The sequence below is a fragment of the Malania oleifera genome, chromosome 3 (genome assembly GCF_029873635.1).
Source record: "Malania oleifera isolate guangnan ecotype guangnan chromosome 3, ASM2987363v1, whole genome shotgun sequence".
NCBI classification, from domain to species: Eukaryota; Viridiplantae; Streptophyta; class Magnoliopsida; order Santalales; family Ximeniaceae; genus Malania; species Malania oleifera.
The window spans coordinates 2,391,073-2,411,760 of record NC_080419.1 but is presented as its reverse complement, the minus strand read 5'-3'; the positions used below and the strand labels follow the sequence as shown (position 1 = coordinate 2,411,760).

The 20,688-nt window shown below is 35.8% G+C and overlaps 2 protein-coding genes across 4 annotated transcripts in view; one reads left to right on the top strand and one right to left on the bottom strand.

Moving 5' to 3' along the window:
* Positions 1-20,688, top strand: part of LOC131151708 (E3 ubiquitin-protein ligase UPL6) — a 76,628-nt gene that overhangs the window by 35,637 nt on the left and 20,303 nt on the right. For all 3 annotated transcript variants that reach the window (XM_058103086.1, XM_058103087.1, XM_058103088.1), the window contains exons 8-16: positions 3,255-3,336; positions 3,510-3,628; positions 3,803-4,104; positions 4,359-4,455; positions 4,820-4,939; positions 5,197-5,280; positions 5,363-5,449; positions 5,681-5,821; positions 5,988-6,113. In XM_058103086.1, coding sequence (XP_057959069.1) covers positions 3,255-3,336; positions 3,510-3,628; positions 3,803-4,104; positions 4,359-4,455; positions 4,820-4,939; positions 5,197-5,280; positions 5,363-5,449; positions 5,681-5,821; positions 5,988-6,113 — 1,158 coding nt within the window. The remainder of the gene's footprint in view (positions 1-3,254; positions 3,337-3,509; positions 3,629-3,802; positions 4,105-4,358; positions 4,456-4,819; positions 4,940-5,196; positions 5,281-5,362; positions 5,450-5,680; positions 5,822-5,987; positions 6,114-20,688) is intronic.
* LOC131151709 (uncharacterized) lies at positions 13,931-16,928 on the bottom strand. Its single transcript, XM_058103089.1, has 5 exons — positions 16,513-16,928; positions 15,734-16,414; positions 15,495-15,631; positions 15,301-15,376; positions 13,931-15,182 (listed from the first exon to the last, which is right to left on the bottom strand). The coding sequence occupies exons 2-5, from the start codon at positions 15,885-15,887 to the stop codon at positions 14,617-14,619; spliced, it is 933 nt and encodes a 310-aa protein (XP_057959072.1). The 5' UTR covers positions 15,888-16,414; positions 16,513-16,928; the 3' UTR covers positions 13,931-14,616.

Below are 20,688 nucleotides of genomic sequence, written 5' to 3'. Positions count from 1 at the left end.
GTCTTGCGTAGGATGGTGGATTTGTGGTAGATAGGGGGTTGGTGCAAGGGTTAGGTGTGGTTTGGTTTCTCATCTTCAATTTGCTGGCGATGCCATTTTCTTCCTTGATGATCATAGCCCTTTGTTTTGGAGAATTCTGGGTATTCTTGAAGTTTTTGAGAGGGCTTAAGGGCTCAAAAATAATATGGGGAAGAGTGGGTTAGCATCCTTAAACACATCCATCGAGAGAATTAGTGATTGGGCTATAGACGTGGGGAGTAGTTTATGGGATTGGTCCTTGACTTGCTTAGGGGTTCCTTTGGGAGGGAATCCTAATGTGGCAGATTTTTGGAATTCGGTAGTGTAAAGGATGACGAAGAGATTACGTGGTTGGAAAGGGGGCTTTTTCTCTCTTGGGGGTAGAATTATGCTTATTCAGGCCCGTCTTTCTAGCATTCCGTTGTATTTCTTGTCCGTTTTTTAAGATTCTAGTGGGGATGGCTAGTAAGCTTGAGAGAACCATGAGAGATTTCTTCTGGTTTGGTGTGGGGAGTCATAAGGACCATTTTGTGAGCTGGGCAGAGATTTGTTAGACTAAAAAGGAGAAAAGGGGGGGGGGGGTTGTTTGGATCTTGGTAATTTGGTGTCTAAAAATAAAAGCATCACTCTTTTAGCTAAATGGTTATGGCATTTCACTTTAGAAGAAAATTCCCTGTGGCATAGAGTCATACGAAGTAAGTTTGGGTTGGATGAAAATGGGTGGGACACCAATGCTTGTTTGAGGTGTTATTTGGGGAGTTCGTGGGGGTCTATTTTTGCCAGATTTATTCTCTTTTCACTCCTTTCACTAAATTTGAGGTGGGAAGGGGTTCTATGATTCGTTTTTGGAAAGACCCATGGCTTGGGAAGGCCTTTTTTTTCCCACTTCTTTTACTCGTGTTTTTTTTTTTTTTTTTGTGTGTTTTGAATTGAATACAGTGATTCCTTTTTTTGTTGACAATTTGAGTAGCTCTTTGGTTTCTTGAAATCTCCATCTTAGGAGACCTCTAAATGTTAGGGCAATGGTGGAGTTATCTTCCTTGTTGTCTTTATTGAATAATTGCCTATATTTAGGAAGGGATGTTACATCTTGGTCCCCCGGGGGGGGGGGGGGGGTGTTGTTTACTTGCAAATCATTCTATGAATTCTTGACCTTTTCCGATTCTTCTTTTTCTCTCTATCCTATTGTTTGGAAAGTTAAAGTCCCCCCAAGAATCAAATATTTTACATGATTGGTTGCACTTAACAAAATTAATACCAATAACTTGATGCAGATTGGGAGACCTTTGAAGGCTCTCTCTCCAGATGTTTGCGTGCTCTGTTATAGGAATTCCGAGACACCATCCGTTCTCCTTTTTGCATTGTAATTTTGCATTGAGGATACGGAACAAACTGTTTGGCATTATGGAAGAGAGCTGGGTTTGCCCCCATTCAGTGGAGACTTGTTAGCCATCTCATTCGCTGGCTTTGGAAGAAGGAAGGATAGGGCAATGCTGTGGAAGATTGGCATATTTGCAGTCTTATGTGGTTTATGGCTTCAGTAACTGGCTTCTTGTGTGTTGGGTTTGGAAGTTTTGGGAAGCTAGTTTTCAGGAGTTGCATGGGGATTGGAGGAATTGGCTGGTGTGATGTTTCTCTTTTTATTGTTTCAGTTCCTTTTCTGGTTGAACCAGATTTTCTTTGGGAGATATCTTATTCTCCCTAGTAAATTCTTACCTATTAATGAAATTTTTTTTTTCTATAAAGAAGGAGCGGCAGAAAGCAATCCTTCCAACTAGCCAATCAGCTATCATAAAAAAATTATTATTCAAAATATTATTAAACATTATATATTTTTATTGTTGTGGTTTTTGAATATTTTAATTATTATTTTTAATGGCACATATTGTTATTATTATTATTATTATAAAAAATTATTAGTATTTGTTTTTTTTTTCAATATTATGACTATTGTCATAAAAAATATATAAAAAATTAAATTAACATTCTTTAACTTTTATTATCATAAAATTATTATTTTTATTTTGATCAAAAAAGAAACTTTATTTAAAAGTATTAGGTAAAGATACAAAGGAAGAGAATCAGAAGTCCTCAAGCAGAACAATAAAGAAAAAACATCATCCTAATAAGGAATTCTTGTCTCTGACAATGCCTTGAAAAAAGCAATCCTTAAAGCATGCAGCACTATAAACTGAAAGAAAAGTCAAGTATTGAATCCTGTCCCAAATAAACCCCTTTGATAATATATTCCCGATAAAAACTCTAGCATTTCTTCTCAATCAAATTCCCACAAAACAGCCCAAGAGCACATCTCGACAGCCTTTTAGCATCCTTACTTTTGTAAATCGGAAAAGATATAGTCAAAAGACCTTCCACTGGATTTGGTCTAAACCATAATTCTCCAATACTCCAGAAGGAGGTCCCATGAGTTCCAAGCAAAAGAACAATGAGTAAATAAGTGAGGAAATATTACCGCATTTGACATGTCTGGCAACAGAACTTCAGTAGATCTGCTACTCTACAGTAACTGCATAGTTAAGTTATTATAATTATAATAATAATAATAATTATTATTATTATTGTTATCTATTTAAATTATTTCTGTTAAATACTTGTTGCTTTTTCTGGTTGTTGTTGCTATTATTATTGTTATATTATATTTTTATTATTATTTTCTTTATTATGATGTTTTATTTAAAAATATTATTACAATTATTGTTATATATATGCACCTAGTGGGAATTAAGGCTTGGTTTTGTTGTTGTTGTATATGCATATTACAAGAATATATGTAATACTATTAATTATAAGTTAGGGGTATTCCAGTAATCTCATTTTAATAAAATTAGAAATTATAATACCCATGTAATGCCAAACACTTGTATTACTAAGATCCGGATTATGAACTAAACAAATTTATTCCTGTGAGACAGTAATCCTACAGGCATAAGATACCCAGGGAAGGGATTCTAGAAGGGCAGAATTTAGGATAACCAGAGCCAAATGCTTCCTAAATGAGGGGCATTCTTCAAGTCCACCTTCATTTTTTTCCTAGTTCTTTGATTGACTAGGATTTCTAGATCTGGGTATTTTTTCCCCTACTTATGTGCTTGCCAATGATTGCTGTTTTCCATGTATGTGTCTTAAGTTGTTGAGTGTGCAAAAGTTGAATATTCAATTGTAACAATCTAGTAAGGTTTGAAGCTAATTTTACCTATTTTTTAAATCTATATCAGGCCAAAGATTTTGCAGCTGTTATGACATTTTTATTGGAGGCACTTCCTCCTATGACAACATCAAATAGAGAAAGCAGAGAAAGTATGCTTTGTGATGATCAAGCCATTTATGTTCATTAGTACTTTTCTTTTTATTAATTTATTTTATTTTATGTGCCTTTGTGGGGGATTTTGTGTTCCAAATGATTTTTCTATGATTTTTACTTTTTTGAAAAACTGCTTAATTGAATGAATTATCATGTAACTGCACTTCAGATTCCACTGTGGCTGAAGATGAAATGACTGTGGGTGATGAAGTCGTGGAAAAAGGTCTAAATAGTGATTTGGAGCAGCAGATATTCAATGCAATAGATGCACGCCTGCTTTTGCAATTGGTATGATACCCTAATACATGCGATATCAGTCTTTAGAAACCTTTCTTTTATATATATATATAAATAAGATGAACCTTGAAAAAGAGTCTTGATTTTTGTGCTTTCTTATATATATATATATATAAATAAGACGTACCTTGAAAAAGAGTCTTGATTTTTGTGCTTTCTGAGCAGACAAATGTTTTATTTGGAGGATCTTCTTTCAATGGTTCACATAAAGAGGGACCGGACAATAAAGAGGCGGCAGCTGTTGGTGCTGCATGTGCCTTTCTTCATGTTACTTTTAACACATTACCCCTTGAGCGTATTATGACTGTACTAGCTTATCGTACTGAACTTGTTCCGGTTCTTTGGAACTTTATGAAGAGATGCCATGAGAATCAAAAATGGTCATCCTTGTCAGAGCTATTACCATATCTGTCTGGAGATACTCCTGGTTGGCTATTACCTTTGGCTGTTTTCTGTCCTGTGTATAAGTAAGACTGCTTATTTGAATTCTGACTGTTCATTAAATACTGTTAATCTTTTCATTCTTCTTTGTATTATACATATGTCCACAGGATGCTTAGTCTATATGTAGCCATCTGAGGTTTCAAGACATAACTAAGTCTATCCTCATTGATTAAATTATTCTTTGTATTATATAGATGTCCACAAGATGCTTAGTCTGTATGCAGCCATCTGAGGTTTCAAGACATAACTAACTCTATCCTAATTTGTGGTGAATCAGGCACATCCTTATGATAGTTGATAATGAGGAATTCTATGAAAAGGAGAAGCCATTGTCACTGAAGGATATCAGAAGCCTAGTTATTATTCTGAGACAGGTAGCATCTTGTTAATTTATAGTTTTGTAGGTCATTAAAACTGAGCAAATGTCATACGAATCTGTTGTACATCTTTTTTTTCTGAGAGAAGATTCAGCACAGTTGGATGCCTCTTCAATGTTGAAATGCAGTATGCATATCCTTTAATGGTTTTACCAAAGCTCACAAATCCATTCTTTCCTACAGCACTTCTAAAACCAGAATCAATTTTGTTCTGTACTGCTATTTCAAATTTGGCTGATGATACCCATATATGGTTATGGCTTTATCAGTTTTATGTCTTATGGAAACATAGCTTCTCGAGACAGTAGTATTTCATTCCAATTAATATTGTCATAATTCACACAATTGTTGTTATCTGCAGGCCTTATGGCATCTTTTATGGGTCAGTCCTGTGACTGGACGGGCCGCTGCCCATAAGCGACGCCCTGTAGAATTTATTTATCATAGGGTTAGCATTGTGGCTGCTGAGCTCCTCTCACAGGTACGTGCAAGGATAAGTTGTGAATTTTGAGGTTCTAGTTTGATAAATTCCTATTTTTAAAGTAGAATATATGTGAATGCTTTTTGATTTTTTATGATATTCTGATTTAAGATAGCTCCTGGTTTGCTTCTCTAAGAGTTTAACTATTGTTTATCTACACATTGAAGAGAAATGTGTATTTCATTAGTTGAAGATATATTGGAAATAATATGCTCCATTTTGTCTACCTTATCTTTTGATTCTGTTTATTATTGTAGTTGCAAGATTGGAACAACAGACGACAGTTTACATCTCCCAGTGACTTCCATGCTGATGGTGTCAATGAGCACTTTATTTCTCAGGTAATAGCCACTTCGTTTGGCCATTGGTCACAGTGAAGAACATTTTCCTGCTTTAGCTGTTTCTAACATAATCTTTCTCCAGGCTGTGATGGAAAACACCAGAGCCAATGATGTTTTGAAACAAGCTCCATTTTTGGTCCCATTCACAAGCAGGGTTAAGATATTCACTGTGAGTTTTTGATAGGCTGATTACAGTTTACCTATTAATTTTTGTGCTTGCATGTCCTTCATTGTGGGAAGTAACAGTGGTTGCGAATGTTATCAACAGTACTATTGTTTGGATTGGTTATTATTGGAATTACTTATTTATCTTTCGTCCATGCCAAATAAATTTCAGTGAAATTCTGTTACACTTATTTGTTTCTTTTTCCATGACCGCATTGTTGAAACCATGTAACAGTCACAGTTGACAGCAGCAAGGCAAAGAAATGGTTCTCATGCTGTTTTTACTAGAAACAGATTCAGAATACGGCGGGATCATATTTTGGAAGACGCATTTAGTCAGTTGAGCGCCTTGTCTGAAGATGATCTTCGAGGATTGGTAATGAATGCATTTGCATGCTTGTCCTTATAAATTTTCATTCGACATTTAGAAAATCTGCTCAGTTCTCTGAGGATGGTAACCTTGGGAGAAAATTATCATTATTATTTTTTCCTGGTTTTTATTGAGAGCCATGAAATAATTGTTTGCTGCTCTTTACTTGCAGATTCGTGTAACATTTGTCAATGAATTTGGAGTTGAGGAGGCTGGTATAGATGGTGGTGGGATTTTCAAAGATTTCATGGAGAACATTACACGTGCAGCATTCAATGTGCAGTATGGGTTATTTAAGGTTATAATCTGCTAAATGTTTAAATCTCTCTCTCTCTCTCTCTCTCTCTCTCTCTCTGCATGTGGGTGGACACATTCATGAGCATACAAAAACTATCTACATATTTATGGTTTCAACAAAACTTTTATTCTATTAGATGATTACTTTATGATTGAAAGGAAGCATTTAAACATTCCAATTTTTTTTTTTACACATCAGTAACATTTAAGTTGTCATTGTGTATTTTCCTGAAAAATGAACACCTCCTTCACTCTTGCACTCATTGCCATTTTGTTTGTCTTGATGGATTCATTCATAAATAAGTATGGAAGAGAATCTCCAGTGATCGGTGTAAAAAACTTTTGATCTGCAACTGAAAAAGGGGTAGAGGGTTTTGTTCGAAGGAGAAAAATCAGATGCATGTGGTGGATTAGGATTACTTTATGAGTTGCTTGATGCGTATGTGAGTGTTTTCCTTGCTTTTATCAGAACTGGAGAAGGTCACTTGTCACAGGAAGTCTGGTAAGGTAAAATTTTGGGCAGCTACTAAATCAAATCAGATTTATGGAGTTGGGTTTATGATCAAATGGCAAGGGTTATTCGATCTTCATCCTTGGAGGTCAGGAAGGGGAGGGTTGGTGGAGGTTTTTGAGAGTGTTGCTGGCGATTTTGGGTTCGGAGAAGATGAGTAAAGTTGTGGGTCAACTGTCAGGGAGTCCTGATTGTGGGAGCTGGAAGGGAGTACTGACCAGTTGTTCAGATATAGCAAAGGATGGATGGGGATGTCGGAATTGTGGAGGTGCCCAAAGAGTGAGTGCTGGAGCAGTCCAGGAGGTTTTGGGGAAAATAGGATTTGCAAGAGGAAGGGGATGATCGCGGATTTGCAAGCGCACCAGAGAGTAGAGTGGGATTCTAATGATCTGGGCAGGGATTCTTGACATTACAATACATATGGCTCAGCTGTTGGATTATAAGCCAGGGTCTTTTGAGGGAAATTCGGCCCATTTGCAATTCATTGGGCTTTTAAGGGAGCTTTTAAGGGTTTTTGAGCTCTCTAATGCACTAGGGATTTCACCAGGCCAGAGTGGGACTGCTTCTTCTTCATAGGCCTGTGTTTCAGGGGCCAACGAACTAGTAAAGAGGCTGTACAAATGAGCAGACATCAAGCTGAACACTTGTTTCAGCATATAGGGAATGTAGGTGAGGCTGGTGATTCAGAGGAGGGGGGGGGGGGGGTTGGATTTGAAAAGGAGGGATACGTAGGTCTGGTTTTGGCAAAATGAGCCGGTGGAGGAGATACAGCTTCATGGTACATCCTTTCTGGTGATGGTGGTTTCTGCAACTGGGCAGCATGAGGGGTTCCTAGTCGGCAGGGTGCTTATGGAGGGGAAGTTCTGAAAACTGATGAGCTTTCCAGGGGTTTTTATGGGGTTTCTTCTGATACATTGGGCGATTCTTCTTTTAAGCCTCCATCTCCATTTGATGTTTTAGAGGGAGTTTCTGGTTCAGAGAATGTTGGAATGAGCAATGAAAAAGACAAGTTTTAGCATACTGAGCCTGTCCGTAGCTCTATTAGTTTTCAATATTTGCTGGATAGAATGGGTTTCTGGTTAGCTAATTTGGAGGAAAAAGAAGTTCACTTCTATGGTAAAAGCAAGGCAAAGAATTGAAAATGGGAATTGACAAATTTGCAATGCTTTATTAACAACAATGGAGAGTGACTGAAAAGGGGTTTCTTCGTTAGCGTTTGTTTGATTTTTTAGATGGTAGGGTTCGTGTTAAGGCTTGATGTAAATTGTTGGCTCACAACCTAACAACTTAAGCTTTTAGGTGAAGTGATAATCTAACATGGTATCAGAGCCACAGTTGAGGTGCTGGGTTCTAGTCTTGTTTGTGTTTATTGTTTGTTTGTTAAGAATTATCTTGTTCCCTGTAACGGGTGTTGTTTATCGTGCATTTATTTCTCTACATGCAATTGGGCTGCACGTGCAGGGGAGTGTTAAGGCTTAATATATATTGTTGGCCCACAACCTAATAGCTTAAGCTTTTAGGTAAACTGGGAATTTAACTGTCCTTGCCCTGCTCTTTTCTTAGTTTCTTTATTGAGGATTTCTTGTCCTATTTAGTTTGTATTCTCTTTTTCTCTTATTAACTTTTTTTTATTTTTAAAGAACACATTCTGTCTACCTATCATCTGCCTCATCTACAAAACATGAAACATTTTTTGACAAGGTAATGCCATTTACGTCTCCTACATTCAGGAACTCAAGCTTATAAGGTAAAGTTTGATTCGCGGTATGGAATGATGCTGGAGTAGAACAACTTTTGCGAAGGAGAATAATAGTTTTAAAAAGAGAAGGTGGTACTGTTTTAAAGAAAAAAATCATGCAAAAGTTGCTATTATATGAATTAACTTGCAGAAGTTGGGTGTTACAAATTAACCTTGGATAGACAAAGAATAACTATTCTCAAATCTCATCATGGGAACGTTTGATCCAATAATTTATTAGAATGACACCATCTTTATGCATGGTCATTTGATCTAGAATGGCAACAACAACAAGAAGAAAGCCTTAGTCTCACTAAAAAGGTTCAGTTACATGTATCCTTTTCCGCCAATATGCATGATCTTAGGCAATATCCTTTGATAAATGGAGGGTTGTTAGATCCTTAGTGCATCGGTCTAAATTATTCTAGGTCTACCTCTCCCCTTCCTAATGCACTAAATGCTCACTCCGTACTTTGATGTGTTATTTGGCCTAAATTGCTTGCAGCCCCTCTTTTATCTAATAGTTCTTTTCTTCTGTGGGTGCTATCCTTAACTCACAACGAATGGTATGTGTTCATTTTGTAATTTATCTAGAGTTATACTAGTCCATCTAAGAACTCTCATTCCAGTAACTTTTAAATTTTGGATATGCTGTTTCTTAGTTGCTTCCATATAACATAGCTGGTATTTCAGCTGTCCTACAGAACTTCCATTTTAATTTCAAGGATATTCTACAATCGCACATGTCTGGAGTACCTTTTTATTTTCCAGATAAATCTCGAGTTTTTAGCTTTTTTCCTTATTTTTCAATTCTAAGTTTAAGCCTTCTGCAGTTTTACTTGCTTTTCATTAAATAGCTTATCAAAATGACTTTTCCATCTTTCTTTTATATCTTCTTCTTTAACAAAAACATTGTCATCCTCTTTTTTTGAGCATTCGATCTAAGTCTTTGCTCTTTCTCTCTCTAGCTCTAGCAAGTTTAAATATGTCATTTGCTCCTTCTTTAGCTTCTAATCTAGCATATAAATTATTATATGCTCTATGTTTAGTTCACCAATGACCTTTTTGCATCTTTTCTCGTCTCTTTATACTTCTTCCAAGTTTTCCATGTTTCTATTCTTTTCACATGCCTTAATCACTTTCTTTTTGTCTTGGTGACTTTTTGGACGTATTTACCCACCCCCATTTTTGCTAGTTGAGCGTCTTCCTCTGGATTCACTAAAAGGTCTTTTGCCATCTCCTTAATAGAACTAGAATGAGTGACTAGCTATCCTACTCCAAAAGTGTTTGTGTCAAAGCTATCTCCTTTAGTGCAGTCACGATCATCTTTTATCATTTTACCTTTGTATTTTATTATATTTTCTCCCTTTATATTCTGCCACAAACTTATCTTACATTGATCCATGTTACCCCTTCTCTACCATTTATATATTTATATTATATATAATACCGTCTATGTTGTGTAGCTAAACTTCTAGCTGACCATCCTTCATAATAAATTATCTGCCCCCCTATTTAGAAAAAAATCAATTTGACTTTTATTTTATCCACTCTTGAAGGTTATTTAAGTGTTATTCTCTCTTCTTTAAGCAAGTGTTCATTGTTATAAGATCATGTAATGTGGCATAGTCTAAGATCATATCATCAGACTCATTTTATATCTATATATATATATATATATATATAGATATATGGTGTGTAGATTTAAACTTTCACCTGATTATAGTCTCATGATAAAAATCTACCTTCCTAGCAAATGGGGAAAAAAAAAAAAAAAATCTTTTTTGACTTCTATTTTGTCCTCTCTTGAAGGTTGTTAAAGTGTTCTTCTCCCTTCTTAAAGCATGGGTTCATTGTTATAAGATCATATGACGTGTAGTCTAAGATTATATCATCAAACATATTGTTGTCTTCATATCCATGTCCTCCATCTATCCTCTCATAACATGTTCTTTCCATGTGACCATTTGAATCCTCTTCATTGAATTTTTTTCTCAGTCCCTAATATCTCTTGTATGATATTATCTATATCTCCCCAACATTGTATTCTAAGTTTTCCTCTAAGCCTTTTGAGGAGCATAAGCATTAATGACATTTATTATCTTTTGTCCTAATACTATCTTGATTTTTGTAATTCTGTCTCCTACCTTTTTTTAACATATACAACACCATCTTTTAGGTCTTTGCCTACAATTATTTCTATCACATTCTTATATTTTTCTTTCCAAGTGTGCGAAGTTCAAATCCTGATTTTTCAATTTCTCTAGCCTTTTTGCCTGCTCACTTTTTGTTTCTTGAAGGTAGATTATGCTAAATTTTCTTCTTAAAAACTGTGCTAACTACCTCCATTTTTTTACTGCTAAGTGCCCCTTCGTACCAATTTTCAAATCTAACCCTAGTTTCCTCAACTAGCTTCTATATCTGCCTCGGTCAGAATGATGTGGGAACCCTCACATATTTGATATCATACTTGGGTGCCAACATGGCACATTGTTTTGGGACAACAACCTAGCCAACCCTTACCAATTTGCGACTACATCTTGGTGGTAAAATTGCAACGCGTTGCTCGTTTGGAACGCCCCAACAAATAATCGATAAGGATTCATTTTATATATATTTGACAAGTTTTATCCTCGCTGTTAGCTACCTGGTGCAAACCTCCTTTACTCGGGCTCCAATCAACATGTTTGTGAAAAGAATTAAGACAATAGGTGCATTAAAGGCAGTTTTTTTTTTCCCTTGAAAAACCATTATATGCATATACAATTGGTTTTCCATTTCACGAACCAAATGTAATGTAATAGTTATTATGCAACTTCCTTTACTCGGGCTTTAGACCATGTGTGTGTGGAAAGAATAAAGACAATAAGTGTTAGATATGGAGTGCTTTTGTTAGTGAACTATTATATGCATGTACAATTGCTTTTCCATATATACCCTATTCCATTTCATGAACCAAATGTAATGTAATAGTTATTATTCTTTTGAGCTTTAAACTTCCATAATTATTTTTGGTATCTGAATGTGCACCTAGATAACCTTTGAAGAATAATTCTTATGGACTTAAGTGTAACTTAACTCTTAACAAATAAAGCCAACAATTCACATGTGCTATTTATAATTCTTCACTCTTGAGTTCAAGTAAATAGTTGAGTCAATGCAACTCCATGATTTATTCTTTTTTTTTTTTACTAGAAATATTACATTATGATATTCTTGAGTTGTGTGGTGCATCTGATTGGAGCAGAATACTAGAATCTTCAAGGGTAGTATTACTACTTTGGATTGGAAGAAGCTGGTTTGAATATCAATTGCAGTGCTTTGGTGCTTTGAGCATGGCTTCATCTCTTTAATTAACACTAGGCCTAGCGGACTATATGTGCGCTCTATGCCCTTCAATGTCTTATTATTTAGAAAAGTTAATAAATTATGGAATATTTTAGTAGTTTAAAATTAAAATTAGTTTTTAAATTTCATATTTTATGGAAAAGGTGAGTAATGGTGGGAATATTTTAGAATTCGCTCTACAGGGAAAAAAAAAAGGGATTGGTACTTGAAAAGGGAGGTGGATTGTTTGAAAGTGTGAAGATTCATCCTAGTAGAGGTGAACCTTCGGAACATGTTTTCTCACTGATGACACAATGGCTTGTTGCCTATGTTAGAGGTTCACTCTTTGAAAACATTGACTGGTTTTCTTACCGATGGTATATCAGTCTGTTGCCCATGTCAAAGGTTCAACCCTTGAAAACCTAGAGTGGGTTTCTCACCAATGACGCAGTGGTTCATTACCCATGTCAAAGGTACCCCTTCCCTAGAAACCTGGAGTGGTTTTCTCTCCAATGGTACAATGTTCATTTCCTATGCTAGAGGTTATTTATCCCCCAAAAACTTAGAGTGGTTTTGTCACCAATGACGCAATGGTTTGTTGCCCATGTCAAAGTTATCCCTTCCCTGAAAACCTAGAATGGTTTTCTCATTGATGGTGTAGAGGTTTGTTGCCCGTGTTAGAGGTTTATCTCCCTGAAATCCTAGAGTGGTTCCTCACTCATCAATGACACAGCTGTTCATTGCCCATGTCAGAGGTTCACCCTTCGAAAACCTTGAGTGGTTTGGTTTTCTCGCTGATGGTACAATAGTTCGTTGCCCATACTAAAGGTTTATCCCTCAAAAAACCTCTAGTCATTTTCTCACCAATGACACAACGGTTCGTTGTTTATGTCTTAGGTTGTTGGAAAGTTTCCAAATTTATCCAGTCAATTTTCCTTGATTATAGGAGAAATTTCTGTAATTATGTAAGTATTCTTAAGAGATATTCTAGGAGATTTGTTAGCAATTGTCATTCTTTACTTTTTTTATTATTTCCTTTTAGATTATCCTTGTAGTCTATAAGACATTCAGATTGTACCTTATTTTAAAATAATAAGAAATTCTATTTCAATCCATCTCCACTTCTAAATGGTATCAAAGCTTGGTGTTATTTTCCTTTCAGCAATCATAGCCTCTAAAACCTAGGCCTTATTGCCTTAAGCTTGTTCAGCCTTTATTACTTTGAAATTCCGGAAACTTCCACCATGGCTAGGCTTGAACCTATGGTCAACACCAAAATTGAAACCAAAGTAGCCCATACCGAACCCCCATTTAGTCCAAATCACAAATATCCATCTCAATGAAGCCAACTTCTCTCAGTCAGTTCGAATGTATATCCGCGGGAGAGGTAAGTTTGGGTACCTTACTGGTGAAACCAAGGTCGTTGACAGAGTAGACCCATCATATGCTATATGGGATGCTGAAAATTCCATGATTATGGCTTGGCTTGTGAATGCAATGGATGAAGATATTAGTGCTAATTGCATGTGCTATCCTACTGCAAAAGAACTCTGGGATAATGTTAGTTAGATGTATCCTGACCTTGGAAAATATTCTCAGATTTATGAATTGCAGTAAAAAAATTGGCAAGACCCAACAAGGGGAAGACAATGTGACTAAGTATTTTAATGTCCTTAAGGAACTGTGGCAGGACTTGGATCTATTCAATGATTATAAATGCAAGAGCCCTGATGATTGCAACTACAACAAGAAGATGGTGGAAAATGCAAGAATTTTTAAATTCTTGGCTAGACTCAATGATGAGTTTGATGAGGTCAGGGGGAAGATTATTGGTAGACAACCTTTGTCTCCAATCAGAGAGGTATTTTCTGAAGTGAGACGTGAAGCATGGTTCGAAATCGCGGTCGCGGGTAACGTCGCGAAACGGTCGCGGGTGTCGCGGGTCGCGGGAGACGCGGGTGTTACGTAACGGGAAGCGGGCGTAACGGTCGTGAATTTTTTTCACGCATGCACAACCATGCCAAAATTAAAAAATAAGCATGAAATCCATTAATACATGATTTTTAATGAATTTTGAAGGCTTTTTTCAACCTACAAATGCTTTTTAATAGGCATTATGATTTTTATATTAATTTTAGTGCGCTGTTTACAAAAAAAAGCATATTTTTTTTATAGTTTACATTACTTTAATGAGTAAAAAGATGTAGAAATGTAAGAATCAATTAATTAAAGTCATAAAGTTACTAAAAATGAATCAATACTCAATAGACTTAATACTCAATATACACATTACACATACATGAATTTAAAAAGTGATTAATATCAAATATCAATAAATAGTTGAAAATACATGAATACAATATTACAAATTTGTAACATAACACATGTCACCACCAAAAAGAATGACGTGGAGGGTCTTCATAATTTGCATCTGTATCTTGGGATTGGGATGGGAAATTATCTCCCCATCCTTGTGGAAATACATAGTTGAATGAACCCAAGTTTACGTCATTTTGTTGTTGCTCTTGAAAATGTATTGGTGATGAAAATTCTCCTGAATAATGTCTATAAGTTGGGGCAGGGGCTGGCTCTGGGTAGTGTGTAGAAGAAGACTCACTAGATCCTGAGATTCCTGATCCACTGGGATAAAAATGTGAGTCACGAGATGCATAATGTGGATATGCTGGATGAGATCCATATGATTGTGATGATGAACCATCTAAACCAAAGTCGCCAAAACTACGAACCACACCATATGAATCTTCAGTAGAATCGTTAGGGTCACCACGAGCACTCCTTCTCCTGGGTTGTGAAGATTGGTTCCCTGGAGGAATACCCAAGTCATAATTTTCAGGTATGTCATGTAGTCCATAAGGATCAGAAGGATATATATCCCTTCCAAATGATGTCCCTGTATCATATCCATAATTATATTCTACACCGCCGCCTCCACCACCACCACTGCCACCCCCCCCCCCCAACCCCAGCTCCAGCACCACTATTACCATCATCATCACTTGGTGGGCTCAAACCAAGATTGTCATCACTTTGTGTACGTTCAGGGCTTGAACTTGAATCATCATGCGCGTTTATTGGTGGTTGATCACCTCCTTCTGTAGTACCACCAACCTCTTCATTTAACCAATTTGAATTGTCCTGACCGTCGAGTAGTGGTGTCTCTCTCTCCTCTAACCATTGACTTAAAGGATCATCTTCTTCGAAAATGTAGTCCAAATTGATAGGATTGAAACCCTCTTCAATTTCTCGTTGGCTTCTTCTCATTGTACGTCTTAACTTTAACCTCATGTTGTAATGTACGAAAACAAGTTTTTGTAGTCTCATGTACTTTAATCTATTTCTTGTTTTCGTATGGATGAGGCTAAAGGTGCTCCAATTACGCTCACAGTTCGAAGCTGATGTGGTCTGGCTAAGAACTCTAATTGCTATTCTTTGGAGTTCAGGAGCACACAAGCCATAATGAATCCACCATTCAGCTGCATTAATAATTAAAAAGAGTTTTATATTAGTATAGCGTATTTCAAAAGTCAAATTTGAACACAAAGAGAGAAAATAGAGTAATTTTCCATTATTTAGCTATATAGTCATATTTACCAGGATTTGTTTGTTTCACTGCCCTTTGAGCCAATGGGGTTCCAAAAGTCTCCTGCCTATCTCGATATAGCAACAACTAAAAAAGGATGATTGTGAAATAAAATTAAGTAATTAGATGTATTAATAATTATTCTTGAAAGTATTACAGAATACTAGAACAATTCATTATTCAATTTAATGGAACCAATACTTACTTGATTAATAGCCCGAATTTGAGTATCTATATCGGGTACCAACTTGGTTATCACTTTTTTAACTCCATCCATGACTTCTCTAGCAACTTCAGGAGAGGGTGGGGCACCATAAAGAAATTGTGGGTTCAAAAAATACCCTAAAATTAAATTTAGAAACATATTAATCAATAGTTTTCTAATGCAACTATGCATAATTTAAAAGTTAAAATAATAAGAAATTGTATTTGATTTACACTTACCAGCAGCGTGCAAATCTTGGTGCAACTGAAAACTCCACCGGTTGTCAATAATTTTCCAATAATCTTTGTAAAACCGGCAATCTTTTTGAATGGCCAACTTCGCCCTATCAATTGCCTCGTATATGAAGCCCATGGTTGGTTTTTTCATCACCATCAACCAATTTAAGAACTTTCACCAAGGGTTCTTGCACTTTAATTATATCAGAGGCCTTTTGCCAAAACTCTTTGCCTAAGATAATTTTCTTCGAATCATATGCTGGGCCTGATTTTGCCATTCCAAATCTTGAGTTTTTCCAAGCATCAGATGTAAACATTTCCCTTAGTGCTTGTTTATGCCTGACAATAGTCTCCAAAGCAATGAAATTTGTGGCAAATCGAGTGATGGCAGGGCGAAGTAACTCTCTATTATTTGTGAATTTCTTCATGAAATTCACTGTCCATGTGTGGTTGTAAATAAATGAGGTTATTGTTCTTGCATCTTCTAAGACCTTCTTCACGTTACTTTTCTTACCAATATCTTCAAGAATAAGGTCTATGCAATGAGCTGCACATGCTGTCCAATAGAGATTGGGCCTCTTCTGCATCAATAATTTTCCTCCTGCCTTCATTGCAGCTTCATTATCAGTCACTACTTGAACAACATTCTCCTCTCCAATTTCTTCAACCACCTCATCCATTAATCTGAAATGAAATTATAGATTCAATAATTACTACTATTTAATTAAAAACATGCAAGTCCATAATACTATTTGCATATACAATTAAAATTAGAAAATTACCTGAAATAATATTCAGCTGTTCTGCTTGGCACATCAGAGGCATCAACTGATTTGTGAAACACGGTGCCTCTATCGCAATAAACTAAAAAGTTTATAATGTGTTTTCTAGTTGGTCCTGACCAACCATCACACATAAGTGTTACACCTCTTTCCTTCCAAATTCCAGCAAAAGAAGCTATATAATTTTTCATTTCTTGATACTCTTGCTCCAAATAAATTTCAGATATCTCATAGGGTGATGGACCCTTCACCCCCTTTCCAACCTCTGCAGCAATATCAAGCATAGGTTGCATAAATGGAGAGTCAGCTACATTCGCTGGAATCCGATTATAAATTAGGAATTTTCCAACCGCTTTTCCTAATTTACTTCTTAAACCTTTCAGTAACTTTGTGTTGAGTTTTGGTTGTTTCGCACTCTTGCTTCTTTCTAAAATAGGATCCATTGCCTTTAGTCTAGCTTCAGGGGCATCAGGATTGATCCATTGTCGTCCACTACCTCCAGCTTCTCGACCACTATAAGATCGAGCTCCTGCTCTATTGAAACCACTGGTAGTACCACTGCCAGAGCCACCTCCCTCTTCATAAATATTACCCCTTCCAGTTGTTCTTGCTCGAAATCTTTGTCTTTCTTCCCATTGTTGTTGTGATCGCATGCTTTCTTGTCGAGCAAATCTCATACTTTCTTCTTCTAAGTCTTCTTCATCGCTCAAATTCTCAAAATCTCCTCTAATTTGGGCTTCTGCTTCTTCTTGCCTTTTTTGTTTGTCTCTTTTCTTCTCAGCATACTGTTGTAGATGTTTCATCATTTATTCTCTTACTTGTGTGGTCACATTTGAGCATCCAGCTACTTGACCCTTTTTATGTGCCAAGTGTTGTTTCAAGCGTGTAATGCCCCCTTTGATTATCTTCCCACATAACTTACACATAATAACATGTCTATTACCGTCTACCGCAGTACCAAAATGACATCCAATATCCTCACTAGGTAAGTTTTCATTTCCTCTATCACGTGACATATTGATAGACTTAATTTGATGATCTCTACACAAAATATAAAGAAAATACAAAGTTACAACCTTTCTACAATGACAGGAATAATATAATTAGTAATTTAGTAAATATTAAATAATAAGTACTAAATAGTCCTAATTTTAAATACTTATTACGTAAAAATAAAGTATAATATTTGATTAAAAATAATAAGTAATGTTTATTATTTTTATATTTAAATAAACAAAATTATAAAATATTAGATATTTTATTACAAAAAAAATATATTCCTTTATCTTTAAAAAGATATTTTCATTATTTTTCATAGCTTGATTTTATTTTCATTTATAACTATAAGAAATTAACAGGTGAAAAAGATTTTTGCTCTACTTTCATATACATCATAGCATCACAAATAGAGATCCATACATTACAAATTGACTATTTAATTTTTTAAGCATTTTCTCAGTATATGGATTAAAATTAAATTTTTCTATAAATTCCAGTAGTAATTAGTAAAAATCAGATTTATTAATGTATTAACTATTAGGTTAATTTTTTTATTATTAAGTTATCAAATTTTACTTTATTTGATAACTAAAAACAAAAAATAGATGTAAACATTTATTTTACCTAATTTTAAATTTAAGGTCAAAATGATGTATTAAAACTTAAAAAATATTAATAAACAGGGTCACCCTACTCAAGAAATGGCAAGTAGATACACATGTAACATAAAATGGGTGACAGATGTTATTTAATTTTTTTTTATTTTATAATATGAACATTATTCAATATTTTTTCAATAGATGGGAGTGAATATGATATCTTCTTTATCAAAATAACCACTTTGTCCAGCTGACATAAATAGTATGTTAGCCAATTGGTGCCATGAATTAATTTTATTTCTATAAGTTTGGCAAATCCTAAGACTAAATATTATAATAATTGTGCAGAGTATTCCTTAGAATTTGGCAAATAAATATTATAATAATTGTGCAGAGTATTCCTTAGAATTCTTTAAGAATGGTGAAAAATATAGCTCAATTAAGCCTAGATAATATAAAATGCCATCACATGGATGTCTTGTGTACATACATTATTTTAATGCTTTGTTTAGATGGTGAATGCAGTAGTGGATTATTGATATTCAAATATTATTATAAAAAAGGCTTCAATTATTATTGGTAAATATTAATTATTTACTAACCTTAAAAAATATTAATTATATACTATTAATAATTGCTTGCTATGTCATGGAATTAATTTTCATAATTATCTTTCAAAAAATATAATACAATTAAAATATTTATAAATTAAGAAAATTTTATTTTACATAATTATTAATGATTTCTAATTTTTTACTCTATTAAATTACTTTTTTTTTTTTAATTCAATTTAACAAACCTATTTTACAACAAAATATAATTTAAAAAAAAAAACAGAATGAAAAGTGCTGTGGGAACAACAAAATATAATTTAAAAAAAAAAAAAAACATAATGAAAAGTGCTGTGGGAACAACAAAATATAATTAAAAAAAAAAAACAGAATGAAAAGTGTTGTGAACAACAAAATATAATTTAAAAAAAAAAAAACATAATGAAAAGTGCTGTGGGTGTTGAGTGTTAGTGTTAGAGTGTCTCATACGCTGGGCCTGGTAGTCGACTCAGACTGAGAGAGGGGAGGGATTCGAGGGAACTCGAAGGAGCTCGAAGGAGCGAAGGCTGCGAACTGCGAAGCACAAAGCAGAGATGACGCCAAGCTCTGAGCCTCCGAAGCTTAAAACGAGAGGCTGGCTGGTGGCGACTGCGACGACTGGCGGAGGAAGGTGCCGACTGCGACGACTGGCGGAGCTGCTGCAGACCTTTCGCCGTCGCTGGTGACTCGCCAAGTTGCTGGAACTGCAAGATGAGTAGATCTGCTCGGTAGCCTCGGTGTGCTCACTCTCAGGCTTCGAAGCCTTCTTATTGCTTCCGCCAGGCGCCAACAAATTTTCAAGGTCAGTTTGTAACTTTCCATTTTACCCTTTGAATGGCAGATGAGTGTGGGGACTGGGGAGGGGGAAAGCAGCGCTGCTGCCTGCTGCCTGCAGCAGAAATCCTTCAGCAAATCTGCGACTGTCGGCCATGTAACGGTCCGTAACGGACGTTACGAAGTGTAACGTTGGAGAATCGGCCGTTACGTGCCGTTACGCCTCCGTAACGGCCGTTACGGCCGTGAATTTTTTCCGAACCGCATTATCGGCCCGTATCGGTTTCGGGGCTTCCGATTTCCGTTACGTATCGGCCGTTACGCTACGTAACGGCCGTTATTTAAAACCATGACGTGAAGATTATCGTCGGAATGTTATGCTAAAGAAAAAGGGGTTGATGGAACAGTGGAGAACTCGGCTTTGGTTGCTGCTAATCCTATTGTTTTGGCTGCTGCTAATGCCTCTGTACAGCAGTCATATCCCAATCAAAAATCTCGAGTATGGTGTGACTATTGTAGTAAGCCACATCATACGAGAGAAACCTCCTGGAAACTACGTGGAAAACTAGCAAATTGAAAGAGCAGCAAACCTAGACCTGGAAACAACCAAGTGATTCCTAGAGCAAATGAAGCCTAGATCAATGTTCTAAGTTCAAAGCAGATGGATCAACTTCTTCAATTGCGGAAATCCAATCCAATATCCGGTACTTCTCTTGGTTCCTTTGCCCAAATAGGTAATATGCCAAGTGCCTATTCCAGTTCTTTAGCCTTTGCACCATGGATTATTGATTCAGGTGCATTCGATCATATGAGTAGTATATCTCAATTGTTTCAATCTTATTGTCCTTGTTCGGGTAATAAAAAGGTTAGGATTGCAGATGAGAGTCTTTCATCCATTGCAGGAGCAGGTTCAATTAGAATTTTTGGGAAAATAGAATTAAAATATGTCTGTCATGTTCCTAAACTTACTTGCAATCTTCTATCTGTTAGTAGATTATCTCGCGATTCTAACTGTCCTATCATATTCTTTGATTCTCACTGTGAATTTTAGGACTAGAACTCAGGGGCGATGATTGGCAATGCTAGGATGATCGATGGCCTTTATTATTTTGATGATACCCTATTTAGCAATAAACAAGCTCAAGGCTTGAGTGGTAGTACTAGTCCAATCCCTGTGTGTGATCAAATAATGCTTTGGCATCTTAGATTAGGAC